Consider the following 15062-nt stretch of genomic DNA (forward strand, 5'->3'; position numbering starts at 1 on the left):
TCCAAGGAGCTTCAGATACATCATTAAATTGTTGGTTTGAGATTTCTCCAATTTGTTGATGTAGAATTTTCCTCAAAGTACTGCCTTTTCTATGTCCCAGAGGAGCTGGTAATTTGTAGGTTTATTTTTGTTAAATACCACAAAGATTTGAATTTCCTTTCTAATCTCTTCAATGACCCACTGGTGGTTCAACAGTGTGTTGTTCAGTCTCCATGTGTTACAGGATTTTCTTTGGTGGCTTTTAGTGTTGAATTCTAGTTTCATTCCTTGTGTCTGAAAGAATGCAGGGCATGGATTCAATGTTTCTGAATTTGGACAGATTTGCTTTGTGACCTAAAATGTGGTCTCTTTTGAGAATGTTCCATGTGCTGCTGAGAAGAATGCATATTCTGATGCTGTTGGGTGAAATATTGTGTAGATGTCTATTAAGTCTAGTTGTTTAGGTCCGATGTTTCTCTGTTGAGTTTTTTCCAGGTTGATCTATATCACAGGGAGAGTAGCATGTTAAAGTTCCCAACAATTAATGTCATGGGATCTATGGTGATTTTAGGGAAAGTAATATTTCTTGGATAAATTTGGGTGCTATGGCATTTTGTGAATAGATGTCCAGAATTATTATATTCTCCTGTAGGGGAGATCCCTTTATTAGTATGTAATGTCCTTCTTTTTCTCTTCCTGCTAATTTTAATTTGAAGTTTATTTTATCTGATACTAGGATTGCAACTCTTGCCTGTTTATGGGGGCCATTTGCTTGGTAGATTTGGTTCTAGCCTTTCACTTTCAGAATATGTTTATTTTTGTGGGCAAGGTGTGTCTCTTGAAGGCACAAGATGGAAGTATCTTGCTTTGTGATCCAACTCGAAATCTGTTGTTTAATTGGGTCCATTAATATTGAGAGTTAGGATTGAGAAGTGTTTGGTAGTTCCTGCCATGTTATCCATTTTCTTAGGAGCCGTGCCTACTGTGTTCCTAGTATGATTCTCTGTTTGGGGGCCGTTTCTTGGCCTTTATGGTGCTCTTGTTGGTTTTCTATGTGTGGAGTATCTTTAAGTACATTTTGTATGGCTGGTTTAGTGGAGATACATTGTTACAATTTTTCTTTGGTGTGTAGAAGGTTTTTATTTGTCCCTTTGTTATGAAAGAGAGTTTAGCTGGGTACAAAATTCTTCATTGATAGTTGTTTGTCTTTAGGATGTGGCATACATCATTCCAGGCTCTTCTTGCTTTCATTGTCTCTGTAGCTATTCTGACTGGTTTTCCTTTATAGGTGACTGATCATTTCTTCCTGACAGCTTTAAGGATCCTTTATCTGGTCTCTATTGATCCTGTGCAGATTGCAGTGTGGACGATTGGATGTCCTTTTCTGGTCTGGTCTATTCGGTTTTCTAAAGGCTTCTTGTTTCTAAATGGACCTATCTGATTGTATATTTCAGAAATTCTCTGCTAGGATTCTGTTAAATAAACTTCCTAGACCTTTAACTTCTGTCTCTAGACCCTCCTCTATACCTATCAGCCTTAAATTAGGCCTTCTGATGGTGTCATCTATCCGTTGAATGGGTCTTTCATATTTCTTGGATTTGTCTTGAATCTTATCTTTCTTTATAATGTCTAGGCTATCTCCAATCCCAGAAATTCAATCTTCTGCATGGTCTAGCCTACTGTCAAGACTTTCTACTTTGTTTTTATTTCCTTTCCTTCTAATTGGTCTGATTTGATGGCTTCACTCTCTTTGTTGGAGCTTTGTTTTAGGTCTTGTGTGATCTTCATTACCTCCTTGATTTGGTTTTCAGTGTTCACTCTCAAATCCCTTAGTTGAGTGGTTACATTTTCATTGGACTCCTTTTCCTTCTGTTGGAATTCATTCAACTTTCTGTTTGTGGCCTCCATGGGTTTCTCTAGCTTTCTGTTTGTTGGATTCCATGAATCCCTCTATTAATCTTTGTTTATTTTTATCATGCTCACACAATTCCTCCATTAATCTTTGATTAGCCTCATGCTCATGCAATTCCTCTATTAATATTCAGTTAGCTTCATCACACTCATGCATTGCCCTAGCCCTTTGCAATGTTTCAATCTTGTCATTCATCACTAGTGTTTGTAGAACATTTTGAGAACTCTCCTCTGGATTACTTATCAACTACTCTGTTGCCTGTTTATCATGAGCAAAAGATGAGGTCATTGACTTGCCATTTTTCTTGTGTTTCTACATCTTGCTCTGCCCATTTGTGTATGAAAGCAAAACTAATTCCTAACTAGAACACTGTTTTAAGGCAAGCATCAACCCAGAGCCCAGTAGTTGCACCGATTTTTTTTGACACAGTCAAAATGAGTACAGATACAGTTTAGTTCAACAACAAACAACTAGGGATCAATGGACTAATCAAAGAAGGAGTCAGGGGACTAGAAATTAATAGGTATAGGGAGAATTGTGAGGTGAAAATAAGATTAGAGCAATGTAGGGAGAAAAAAGAAGAGAGGGAAGATAACTAAGACCTAAATTCAGAGAGAGGAAAAAGAGAGAAAGAAAGGAGAAGAAACAAAAGGAAAAAAGAAAAGAAATTTAAACATTTTTAATAAAAAACTTAAAAATTATATAAGTATAAAGAAATAATACTACAATTAAAGGAACTTAGGTTGAGAAATTGAGAATTAAGTACTCTTTGTCTGAATAAAGTTTGCACACAATGAAGGATAAGACCTAAAAATTAAAGATGGGTACAAATCTGGGATGAACAGAATAGCAATTAAGTAGAGCAAAAAAAGAAAAAGGACAAAAATGGAAAGGGGAAAAAGAAAAAAGAAAAAATAATAAAAATAATGAAAAAAGTAGAAAAAAATTAATTTAGTAGAAAAAGAATTCTTTAATTTATTTGGGGATTCTTGTGTCTTCCCTGTGTTTGTATCTAGTCTCTTGTTGGAGTCTCTAATTTGCTTGTGGTGTTTGGTTTTTCCTGTGGCTTAGTCTGTTTCTTAAATCAGTTTGTTTGAGCAGACAGAACAAAGTTCTGCCTTACCAGCACAGAGACTATGTGACCCTCCTCCAGACTAGTTCAGTGGAAGCGCAATCTGTTGTGTGTTTCACACAAGAGGGAGAGGGCTGCTTCTTCTAACTTGGAGTCACTGTGAGGGAGCTTGAATGTAGGTGGGGTTGTGGCCTGTCAGTAATCAGTAGCTTTTCCCTGAGGGGAAAACACTCTTGTGGCCAAGCCTGGAGCCTCTCTCAGGATTTATGTAGTATACAGTTTCAAATTGTTTTTCTTTTAGCTTTCTGAAGCTGGGACTGCAGCTCATGCTACAGAGGGCTGGGTCCACTTCTGGCTGTGTTTACCCAGTGTGGAAAGTCACCCTGCCCTGGGTGGAGCTCCCTCCTCTCAGGGAAAGGCAACTCCCCCTTGGTGGAGCTGAACCCCATTGGTCAGGTTCCTTTTCCCTGTTCAAAACTGGCTTGTCAGTGTCTACTTCTAAGGCCTGAGTTATCTGCTAGCTGCTCTGCCCCAGTCTTTGCCAGTATCAAGATCATGTTCTTCTCCAGTGGTGGGGGAGGGACTACCTTCCAAATGCTGTTCTGTGAGAAAGAGTGGGAATGTCTTGTGGGGTACTCATGCCTTTCCTTTGGTTTTGGGGCCATCTGCCATCTGCATCTGTCTGTGATCAGCAGGATGAAAATTTCTGCTCCTTGTCAGCTTGTGCTGGCAATGAGTTGAAGCCATTCTCATTCTGTCTCTGGCACCTTTGTTCCAGGCTGTGTCTGTTGATATGGCAGCAGTAGCCACTGCTGCCACCACTGCCAACATGGCCACCGGTGAGTGCTCAAATCTCTCTCTCCTCTCCTCTTTCCTCCCCCTTCCCTCCTCTCTCTCTGTCTTTGCCAGTCCTGGGGCTTGAAATCAGGGCCTGGGCACTGAGCTTCTTTTGCTCAAGTCTAGCACTCTACCACTTGAGCCACTGTACCACTTCCAGCTTTTTCTATTTATGTGGCACTGAGGAATCAATCCCAGGGCTTCATGCATGCTAGGCAAGCACTCTACCAACTAAGCCACATTCCCAGCCCACAAATCTGACTCCTTAAACAAGGTGCCTGAATTTTTCCTCTCTGGCCAAACTCTCTGTACTATGATGGCACACGTGGTGTGACTCTCTCGCCTTGGATTTTTCACTGGAACACTGAAACTGGTTTCTTCATGAGAGCTTGGTTAGCCCCGAGCTGCTCCACTGTCATCTTCCTCTGTCTCTCCTCTGTAATTTTTTTAAAGCAAGCAAAGCATTCCTCAGCTTGATGATCATCTTTGCACAAAATGACTTTTGACAGTGCAGTAGCTAAAGATGAACATTCTGGTAGCTGCTATATGTGTTTAGACACTGGCTGTTTCACCTACTAGTTGCATAATATTGGGCAAGTTATTTATGCTTTTTATGCTACAGTTTCCATACCTTAATAGAGGAAATGTTAGTATCTACCTTATAGAAGTGTATTAATATAGGTAAGATAGAGTGCTACCTAAATATTTGTTAAAATTAGAAAATCTCAGAATGATTTTGCACATTTCTAAGGTCACTGAGTTAAGCATACACTTCCAAATATGGCTTCTTTCAGGAGGCATTGGGTACAAGATTTTTGGTATGTTAAAACAGATAAACTACTCTGGTATAATTTTCAGTACTAACATGGATTCAGAATATGTCATATCCTAAGTGTATATCCTAAAATAAAAGTAATATTTTATATATAAGGAAAAGAACACTGTTTCATAACTATTTGCATTTTATGCTTTGGAAAACATAAATTTGTTTTAGAGAATTTTTTTTTGTTGGTTGTGGGGCTTGAACTCTGGGCCTGGTGCTGTTCCTCAGCTCTTCAGCTCAAGATGAGCACTCTACCACTTCAGCCATAGTGCCACTTCCAGTTTTCTGGTGCTTAATTGGATATAAGAATCTCACAGACTTTCTTGCCCAGGCTGGCTTTGAACCATGATCCTCAGATCTCAGCCTCCTGGTAGCTAGGATTACAGGCATGAGCCACTGGCACCCAGCTGTTTTAAGAATTTTAAAACTAGGGACTATGCTCTGTAGGGAGGGAAGAAAGTTTGATTATTAATTCAACCATTGCTTTAAAAAATTGATGAGATAGGAAGTGGTGCTGTGGCTCAAGCGGTAGAGCGCTTGCCTTGAGCTGAAGAGCACAAGGGCAGTGCCCAAGCCCAGAGTTCAAGCCCCACGACCGACAAAAAAAAAAAATGATGAGATTGATAAAATGGCTGATAACTTACTGGATTTGCTTTATTCCAGGAAAGGCTGCTCACATTAAGGCCTTTGGTTAAGTCACAGGAAAAAGACCAAAGTCGTTCCAAATTGGCTGGTATTGTCGATTCTTCTGCATGTATTTCTCCTTCTTCTTCCTCCTCCTTCTTATATTCATCCTCTGCCTCTTCCAGGGTCTCACCTTCTAAAAAGTCTTCAGGCTCTTCAGGCTCAGGTTCTAAAATTAAATCAAATAGAAACATTATTGTCCTCTATAATCTAAAAGGCTGTCAGAGGCTTCAAACAGCATCTACATCACTGACACTTCAAGTATTATTGGATCTGCTGGATTTTACAGCTGAAATAATAGAGCACCTTGAATCGTGTCTAGATTTCTGCAGTCTTTGGTTGCTCTAGATGCCACTAAAAACTAGCAGCTTTTCTGACCATTCAATAAATAAGCCACAGTGGCACATTCAGATGAAAAATGTAATGCCTCTAAAGGACAAAAGATAAGTTAGGTATTGTGACTGTTTTTAAATTGGAAAAGAAGTCAAATGCAACCTATATACTGTAGACGGTATTTTAACTTATACCAAGGAACACCCCCACACACAATTTAACTAAGGTATAAGTTCCCTTACATCTTGTCAGATTTAAATCCTAACCTCTGATGTACTTATGTCAAACCAGTAGGTCTACCTCTTATTAACTGAGACCAATATTATATCACCCATAAAGTGGACCATTGTTATGTTTTATTGAAATGAAATGTCTGTGTAAACCAAATTATAATTTAGGGCTGAAGAGGAACACTTGGTTTACCGCTAGTCTGGTCAGCTGAAAAATGGGTTTCTGTGGGTTCTTTTTCTTCGTTTTATCTCAATAGATACTGAAAAAAAAAGATATTTCCCTTATGAATGGCACATCAAAGTATGAAGATAATGTGTTCATTTGCTCAGGCTATAACATAGAGTCCATTGCCCTTCTGCCTGCCTTTTCTTCATTCTATTTCTTCACGGATCTTCTCTGGAAACTGCCAAAATATGCAATGTGAATAAAAGTACACTGGCCAAAAAAAAAATCAGTAGTGACAGATATGGTGGCATATGCCTATAAACTCAATGCTCTGGAGGTGGACGCAGTAGCATCTTGAATTTAATGGGCTATATAGTAAGTTTAAGGTCAGCCTGTACAACAGAGTGAGACCCTGTCTCAAAAAATATATCCACATAGGATGTAGGATTGAAATTTTACATATAAAATGAAAATTTTGAATATCAATGTAATTTAAAATGATCATAAATTATATTTTTCTAGATTTAACTAAAGTTAATCATTTGTCACATTATTTGTGACAAGTTTGTTAATGTACCCATATAAAAGATTAATTAGACTTGAAGACTCAAAAACGAAAGAGTTTTCCCTTATCCATATTTGCAAGCTGGGAATAAAGTAGGCAAAAACAATGTAATGACAAGAACGAACTATTAAGTAGATTTCAGATAAAGGCATTAAGGCATCAAAGGTTAGGTTCTTTTCAGGGTGACTAAGTAAGTCTATTTTGGCTAACTTTTAGGGTGTAAAGCAACCTAGTGATATAACATCTGGCTAGGTTGCATGCATCTTTGAATGAGATACTCTGAGATGTGTAATTTATTCTAGACAGTGGGAAGGTATTGAAAGTTTTTGAGCAATCAAGTGCCATATGGTTATATAGTGGTCAGAACGCATCAATAAGGTTGGATGGTATAGAAGAAAGGGAACCATACTTGGAGTCAAAAGCCCCTCACTGAATGCCTAATCTTGTCACTTACTGTGTAACCTAAATTTTTTTCTATAGCCTTCATTTTCTTCATTCATGTATTGAATCTGACTTATCTCTAAAATCAATCAAAACTTTCAAGGACCTAGGGATATAGTTCATTAGTAGAGGCATACCTCTGGAATTAATCTCCATCACCACTAATAACATCACTACAAATAACAAAAAATGAGAATACTATTGGCTCAAGATATAAACAGTTTGGGAGACTGAGATTGGAGGACTCTAACACTGGCCTGAAGGACTCTAATTTACACTGGCCTGGGCATACATATACAATCCCTTTCTCAATACATAGCCAGGCATAGTGGTGCATGCCTTTACTCACAGCTATGTGTGAGGCTAAGATTGGGAGCCTAAGATTGGAAGGATAATGAGTAGAGAATTTTGTGTATTCTCACACAATGAAAGAAAATGGGTATAGTGGTATACACTGTTATCGCAGTTATGCTAGAAATCCTAAATATTCATGAACCCAAGCAAAATGTAAAACCCTATTTCAAAATCACCTTCAAAAGAAGGCTAGAGATACAGCTCATAATAGAGTATCTGCTTAGCAAAGATTAGGCCCTAAATTCAAACCCTAGTACTGCCAAAAATAAATAAGTAAGAAAATAAATATGTAATAAAATAAGGCTGGAGATATGGTGAATGTAGGGTATTGAGCAACACATGCAAAAGATCTGAGGTTCAATCCCCAGCAAAGTCAAGATTTTATATAATTAATTAATTAAGAATAGTAAGGAAAACAAAATGTGAATAAATGAGCTGAGTTTTGTATCAATGAAGGTAGGAAGACTGCTTTGCAATATAATTTGGAAATGGTAATAAAATCCAGAATATGAACATTTAATGGCAATGGAAAAAAGGATTAAACATGAGAGATTTTACAGAAAATGTAACTAATTGAATGTGGGGACTAGGAGGAAAAAAACCACAGTGCTTATTCCATTTTAAATCTAAGGAACAGTCTTTTGTGGATTTCCTGGGTTGGACTCTATTGTTACTTACATGTTAAGAGTTGAAAACTATAAAAATACATCTTCTAATCATAACCCAGATTAGATATTATAATAGTATCACTTAAAATTTGTAATTGAGTGTCTAAGCATGAATATGTTCTTTAAAAATACCTTTTAAAATAGGAAGCTGACGATAAGCTGCAAACTTTGGCTGAAACACATTTTCCATTAACACTCGTTCCATAAAAAACAAATCCTGATGAAAATTGTCAGATTTTAATATTGCCTCTGACTGGTCTTCTTCATTATCATGCACTTTAGTCAGAATTACATTTTCTATATCCATTAGAGAACTAGCTTCACTAGCTATAAAATGTAAACAGAATGCAATTATAAAATATCGAAATATTGTTAGAGGATTCATACAATCTAAATATTTTTAAATGACATTTTGTCATTTCTCTTTATACCAATTTCCAACAACACATGTATTTGTATATACACATATTAAACTTTAAACAACATGTACATATATTAAACCTTTTTATATACACATAAAATGTAAGATAAACACATATTAATGTGTTTATTTTGGAAATTTATTATTTATTATTATAATTTATTTTGGAATTTTAAACCATCAATATACACAGTTTCTCAGAAGATAAGCAATGAACGTTTTATTAGGTAATTTATCTGTATTAGTTCATTTTCTCTTGCTATATCAGAAAACTACAGACTGGGTAGTTTATGAAGAAAGAAAAATATTATTTCTTATAACTTTAAAGGCTGAGACATTCCATGTCAACATCTGTAGCTGGTAGCACCTTCTTGCTATGCCACGGCAAGACAAACATTATGATCTCTCTTCTTACGAAACCACTATCTCATTATGGGGAGGCTACCTCCATGACACCACCCCCCCCAAAAAAAAACCTAGTCACCTCCCCAAGGCCTACTTCTACATACCATCAATATATGAATTCAAGGTTTAAATTTCCAAAAGATAAACTTCAGTGGATGCATTCAAACAAGAGCATGCTTTCTTATTTATATTCAGTCTTCAGATAAAGGTCTCACCTGATGATTGCTTTTTGGGACTACTACAGTACTGTATTAGTTTTGTTACTGTTCTGACACATTACAGTGTCTTAAAATAATTCAAATTTATAAAATTCTTCCCTGGTATAGTGGCACATGCCTGTAATGTCAGTACTAAGGAAACAGAAGTAGGAAGTTGAAAGTTCAAATAAATTGTCCAAAACAATTTCCCCAGTTGGGTTTCGCTGTGCAGCCAAATCTGGCCTTGATATCCTTCAAGGCTAGTCTGAGCTATATAGTGAAACTGTCTCACAAACCAAAAAATAATAGCAAAAAAAAAACTTAAGAAAAAGAATACAATGTTTTAGAAGTAAGAAAAGACAAATGGAAAGTGTAGAACTGGAAAATATAATAAAAAATTTAAATATCAGTTAGTTTGACAGCAGAATGGGATAGGTGAAAAAAATCAGTGAACTTGAATAAAGAACACTATAACAGTCTTTAAAAATATTATCATTAGGGCTGGGACGGTAGCTCAGTGGTAGAGCGCTTGCCTTGTATGCATGAGGCCCTGAGTTCGATTCCTCAGCACCACATAAGCAAAAAGAAAAAAGCCAGAAGTGGCGCTGTGGCTCAAGTGGTAGAGTGCTAGCCTTGAGCTGAAGAGCTGAGGGATAGCACCCAGGCCCAGAGTTCAGGGCCCATGACCGGACCCAAAAAAAAAAAATTATCATTAAGGAGTTGTACAAAGAGTTTCAGTTCAACCTGTCAGTTTGTGAGTACAATGTACCTTGATCAGTGTCAACCCTTCCATCATTGTCCCCATCTCTCCTAACCCTATGCATCCTCTCAATTTACCTAGTTCCATTTTCACATTTATACCTTGAATACAATATAGCAGTCTTTACAACAGAGAGAATATAATCTGAACAGAATGAACAGTGCGTCAGAAATCAGTGAGACTGCAACAAAAGATCACACATATATGTCATCAGCATTTCAGAAGAGGAAAAAAGGTGTGACAAAAAAAAACCATGAAGAACTAAACTGGGCACTGGTGGCTCATGTCTGTAATCCTAGCTACTCAGGAAGCTGAGATCTGAGGATCTTTCAAAGCTAGGCCAGACAGAAAAGTCCATGAGACTCATATTTCTAATTAATCTCAAAAAAAAAGCAGAAAGTAGAGCTGTGGCTCAAGTAGTAATGCACTAGTGTTGAGCCAAAGCAGCTCAGAGACAATGCTCAGGCCCTGAATTCAAGTCCCAGGACCAGCACAAAAAAAAGCGTAAAGAACTGATCATTGAAAATGCTCAAAATTTGGCTAAATAAATAAAAATAGACTCAAGAAACTAAATGAATCTCAAAGAGGATAAATGCAAAGAAATTCACACAATGACATTTTATATTCAACCATGTCTTAAACAAACAAAAACAGACAGATGACTGACACTAACTGATATGAGAATTACTCTAAGGCTACCGTTAATCAAGGCATGCAGTTCTGGCAAACCAATAGACAAACTGATAAATAGAACAGGGTCCAGAATTAAATCACACTGGTGAAGCCAGCTGATATCTGACAAAGGAGCAAGGGCATTCAATTGAGTGAAGTTAGCCTTTTCAGTAAGTGGTGCTGGGAACTATTGGACAATTGGACACAGCTACGGTTTGGATGAGGGCCCCCTGTAGGTCAGTGTGCTAAATGAAGTTTTTGTCCCCAGGATGGTGGTATTGAGATGCTGTGAACCACGTGGGAGGTTCTTAGGTCATATGGGTATGTCTTGATGAGAATTTAGGGGCCCTGGCCTGTACAGCTGCTCTCTTGTTTTCTGGCTCATAAAGTTCCTTCCATGGTATCTCATCCTTTCCAAAGCTAGAAAGCAATGTACACTCAATCTTAGACTAGAACTAGTATGAGCCAAAGTAAACCTTTTCTCTTTATGTTAACTGCCTTAGGTATTTCTTTACAATATTGCAGAGTAGATAATAGAGACATCCATGGGCAGAAATAATTTTAATCAAGACATAAAGCTTACACTTTTTATGAAACTAAGTGAAATGAATTTTTTACCTAAGGGTAAAATAGAAAACTATAAAAATTTTAGAAGTCAACATAGGAGAAAATGGACATAAGTTTTTAGATAAGGGCATCAAAAACATAAAACATAAAAATTAATAAACTGGACTTATTTTTTAAAAAAACCTATTATGACACTTAAAACATAAACCTTGAACTGGAAGAAAATTTCAACAAAATATACATCTGATAAAGGATTTATATCCATCTTACTCAGAACTAGGATTTGATCTAGGACCTTGAACTTGACAGAAAATTGTTCAGCTTCTCAATTCACATGTCTAGTCCTTTCTGCTTTCACCTGTTTTTCAGATAAGATCTTGCATTTTTGCCAAGGCTAGCTTCAGACTTTAGTCTTCCTATGTGAACCTCTTACATAAACTGGGATTAATCATATATACAACCATACCCACTTTATTTTTTGAGAAAGGTTCAAACCATGAGCCTCCTATCCCTACCTCCCAAATACCTTAGGATTGTCACATATCCAACTTTTATATTCAGCATTCCAGTATTAATTTTTAACAATATCTTCACTTTTAATAATACACCCTCAAAAATATCTTCAGACATTGTCAAACCTCCCATAGGGAAGTAAAACTGCCCCAAGGTAAGTGTCACTGCTGTTAATAAATCTCCATTTTCTGTGGTAACAGTGCTGATATATTTTCTTTTGCTTGTAAAATATCTAATTTATGGTAATTAAGAGAGAATGTGGGCATCAATTATTCATGTCTATCATCCTAGCTACTCTGGAGGCTGTGAGCTGAGGATTGAATTCAGCCTGGGCAGAAAAGTCTGTGAGACTTTTATCTCTAGTTAACTAGCAAAAAGCCAGAAGTGAATAAATGTCTCAAGTAACAGTGGACCAACCGTTCATAAAATACATAATTAAGGAAGAGTGCCCTGGCCTTGGGTTGAAGTCCCAGTAACAGCACAGAAAAAAAAATTACAGAAGAGATAAAGTGAAAGAATTTAAAAACTTAAGAACAAGTAAAACAACACTAAAGACTCAAAAACTCTTGACAATTATCCAAGAATAAATTACCTTTTCAGTAGTGTCCAAGACAATGTGAAAGAGGACCAACACTATTTCTGAGTAAAAGTTGAAATTTTCATATTTATTAAAAAGGATTTAAAATGTCACGTGAAAAAAGCATTGAAAAAAACTGAAATATGTGAAATCTTACTTTTGTCTGTTGCACTTCCTAGTTGTCTTTGTTCTCTATCTCTAGGAGGTACATTTGTTTTACTAGCTGTGGTCATTACAGGCCGTTTTACTGATAAAGAAAGTTCCAGAGCATTGTAAGAATCATATAAATCCCAGGTAGTCGCCATTACACCTAAATAGACAAAAAATAATACTTTTAAACTATATAAAATAAAATCTCAAAATTATATGCCCTAATATCATCTTCAAAATGGTCATAAATAATTAATGATTATTTTCCAATTAAATAGTAATGTATCATTTAAGATAGTTTAACTAGTTCTAGAAAGTAATATTTCAAATTACTCCTTTCTTCCTCAGCATTTCTGAGTCTAAGATAAATCCAGAAGAAATGGGTATAATAATAAAGTGACCAGGAGGTTATTAGCAATTAGGGATGTTGTTTTCTATCATGTCTGATAAGCACATGGAATGAATTCTTTTCTTATACTACATATAGGTATATGTTTGGTTTGAATATATTTTAATAAATTTCAGTGTGTTGCCTGGGGGGCCAGTATTTGCTCAGATCTTTTTCCTCTGAAGAGCTTTGTCCAACGCATTTCAGGTGTACTTCAATCCTAAATACTCTACAATAGGGATAATCTAGCGTTTACTATCTGAATTTTATGTATGTGTGTGCCAGTCCTGCTCTTGAGTTTCTTTTACTCAAAGCTAGTGTTCTGCCACTTGAGCAACAACACCACTTCCAGTTTCTTCTGAATAGTTTATTGGAGATAAGAGTCTCAGGGACTTTCCTGCCTGTACTGGCTTTGAACTACAATCCTCAGATCTCAGCATCCTGGCATGAGCCACCAACAATCTGGGTAGTCTGAATTTTTGTAGACATAAATTATGGGATTACCTTAGAGTTACTTGTATATCTCTACTTGAGCATTAACAGAAACTTTTAGCTATAGTGTGTGGAACATAGTAACAACTAGATCAATGGTAACTATATTTTGGTAGAACCTTATTTTTCATTTTCTTTTGGCTTTTTTCTTATTGTACTTATTATCTTTAAGTAGTTTCACAAATAAATTGCCATTCAACCAAGTATCAAGTATTCCATGAATACAATGCATTTTATTTTTTTTTTTGTCAGTTGTGGGCTTGAACTCAGGGCTTGAGAGTTCAAAGCTAACCCTCTTCAGCTCCACTTCCAGTTTTCTGGTGGCTAATTGGAGATAAGAATCTCACAGACTTTCCTACCCAGACTGGCTTTGAACCACGATTCTCAGATCTCAGCCTCCTGAGTAGTTAGGATTATACTGTGAGCCACTAGAGACCAGCAATAATGAATCTTAATCACTGTCACCCCTTTCGTTATTCCCCCATCCCTTCCAATGCCACCCCTTCCTCCAATCTTTTTTAAATAAACAAAGGCAGTTACATTAAATAATTTAGATAGAGACCAAGTAAATGGTAAGGTTTTATATTTCAATGAAAACATGCCTGCCTTCAGATGAGATTGAAAAATAGATGCAGGAATCAGAAAAATGAAGATCAAAATATTACCTTTATTGGTGATAGAACTAATTGAAAAATGAAATTTTAAATACATAGCTAAATTGATTTACTACTTTTCCCTTCAGAAAATAGTAAGGAATTGCCAACTAGCATCTTACATACCAGTACTAGTAGAAACTAGCACAGCTAGTCAAACAGACCTCTTTTCTAGAGTGAGGCTCAGACATGCATCCTTTGTACAGATAAGCAGTACTAAGAAAAAGTACAGAAGACATTGAGCTTTTTAATGAACTTAATAATCATGTTATTCACATGTATCTTTATTATGTATCTTTATTATATATGAATTCATAACATCCTGAAAACTATAAATTACAGTTCACAACTATTATTTCCATTTGACCAATTGATTTCAATTTTTGCTTCATGTACTTCAGTATTTGTTCAATGATTGCCAGTTTGAATGGACACATATTAAAACATAATAGTTTTCTGGATGCTGGTGGCACACACCTATAATCCTAGCTACTCAGGAGGCTGAGACCTGAAGATCAATTTTGAAGCCAGTGAGGGAAGTAAAGTCCATAAGACTCTTATCTCAAATAAATTACTCAGAAAAAGCTGGAAGTGGAGTTGTGGCTCAAGCACAGAGAGCTAGCCTTGCGATAAAGAAGCACAAGGACAGAACCCAGTTCCTTTGTTCAAGCTCCAGGACTGGCAAACAAACAAACAAACAAAAACCATAGTAGTTTACCCCGGGAAATAAAATATATTACCTTTTTCTTCCATTATGATTTTATCACACTGAACATCTTTATTCTTTGGTGATCCATTAAATGTCTGCATCATCCTTTCAACATATAAGTCATTGCCTACTCTGTTCTTGCAAAGGTCTTCATAATTCTTATTTCTCTTGCTATAAAAGATAAAATATAACTAGCTCATTAAAAATAGTTGCTAGCATACATGTTTTTAATGCTATTGGGAACTGAACTTAGAATATTATCAATTGCTAGGCAAGTGCCCTACCCACTTGGGCTATGCCCCAGCCCATATATCATCTCTTTATATTCACTTGAAGTTATTTTCATTAATGTGAATTGTACTAAAAGGTGAAGTTAAGAGTTTTTTTTTAATCCAGAGTAAAAGACTGTGTTATTACCACAGGATGGCTTTTTTCTGTGTCTCCCAATATCTCTAATACTTCATGGCCCACCTAGAATATGCTAGTACTATGCT

General features: G+C 36.3%; 1 protein-coding gene across 1 annotated transcript in view; it reads right to left on the minus strand.

The window, feature by feature from the left end:
* Wdr78 (WD repeat domain 78) overlaps positions 1 to 15062 on the minus strand; it is a 62665-nt gene that overhangs the window by 25060 nt on the left and 22543 nt on the right. The window contains exons 5-8 of the mRNA XM_013020504.1: positions 14600 to 14739; positions 12334 to 12486; positions 8197 to 8391; positions 5268 to 5476 (exon numbers count right to left, since the gene is read on the minus strand). Coding sequence (XP_012875958.1) covers positions 5268 to 5476; positions 8197 to 8391; positions 12334 to 12486; positions 14600 to 14739 — 697 coding nt within the window. The remainder of the gene's footprint in view (positions 1 to 5267; positions 5477 to 8196; positions 8392 to 12333; positions 12487 to 14599; positions 14740 to 15062) is intronic.

Source organism: Dipodomys ordii, unplaced genomic scaffold, assembly GCF_000151885.1.
Source record: "Dipodomys ordii isolate 6190 unplaced genomic scaffold, Dord_2.0 Scaffold51, whole genome shotgun sequence".
NCBI lineage: Eukaryota > Metazoa > Chordata > Mammalia > Rodentia > Heteromyidae > Dipodomys > Dipodomys ordii.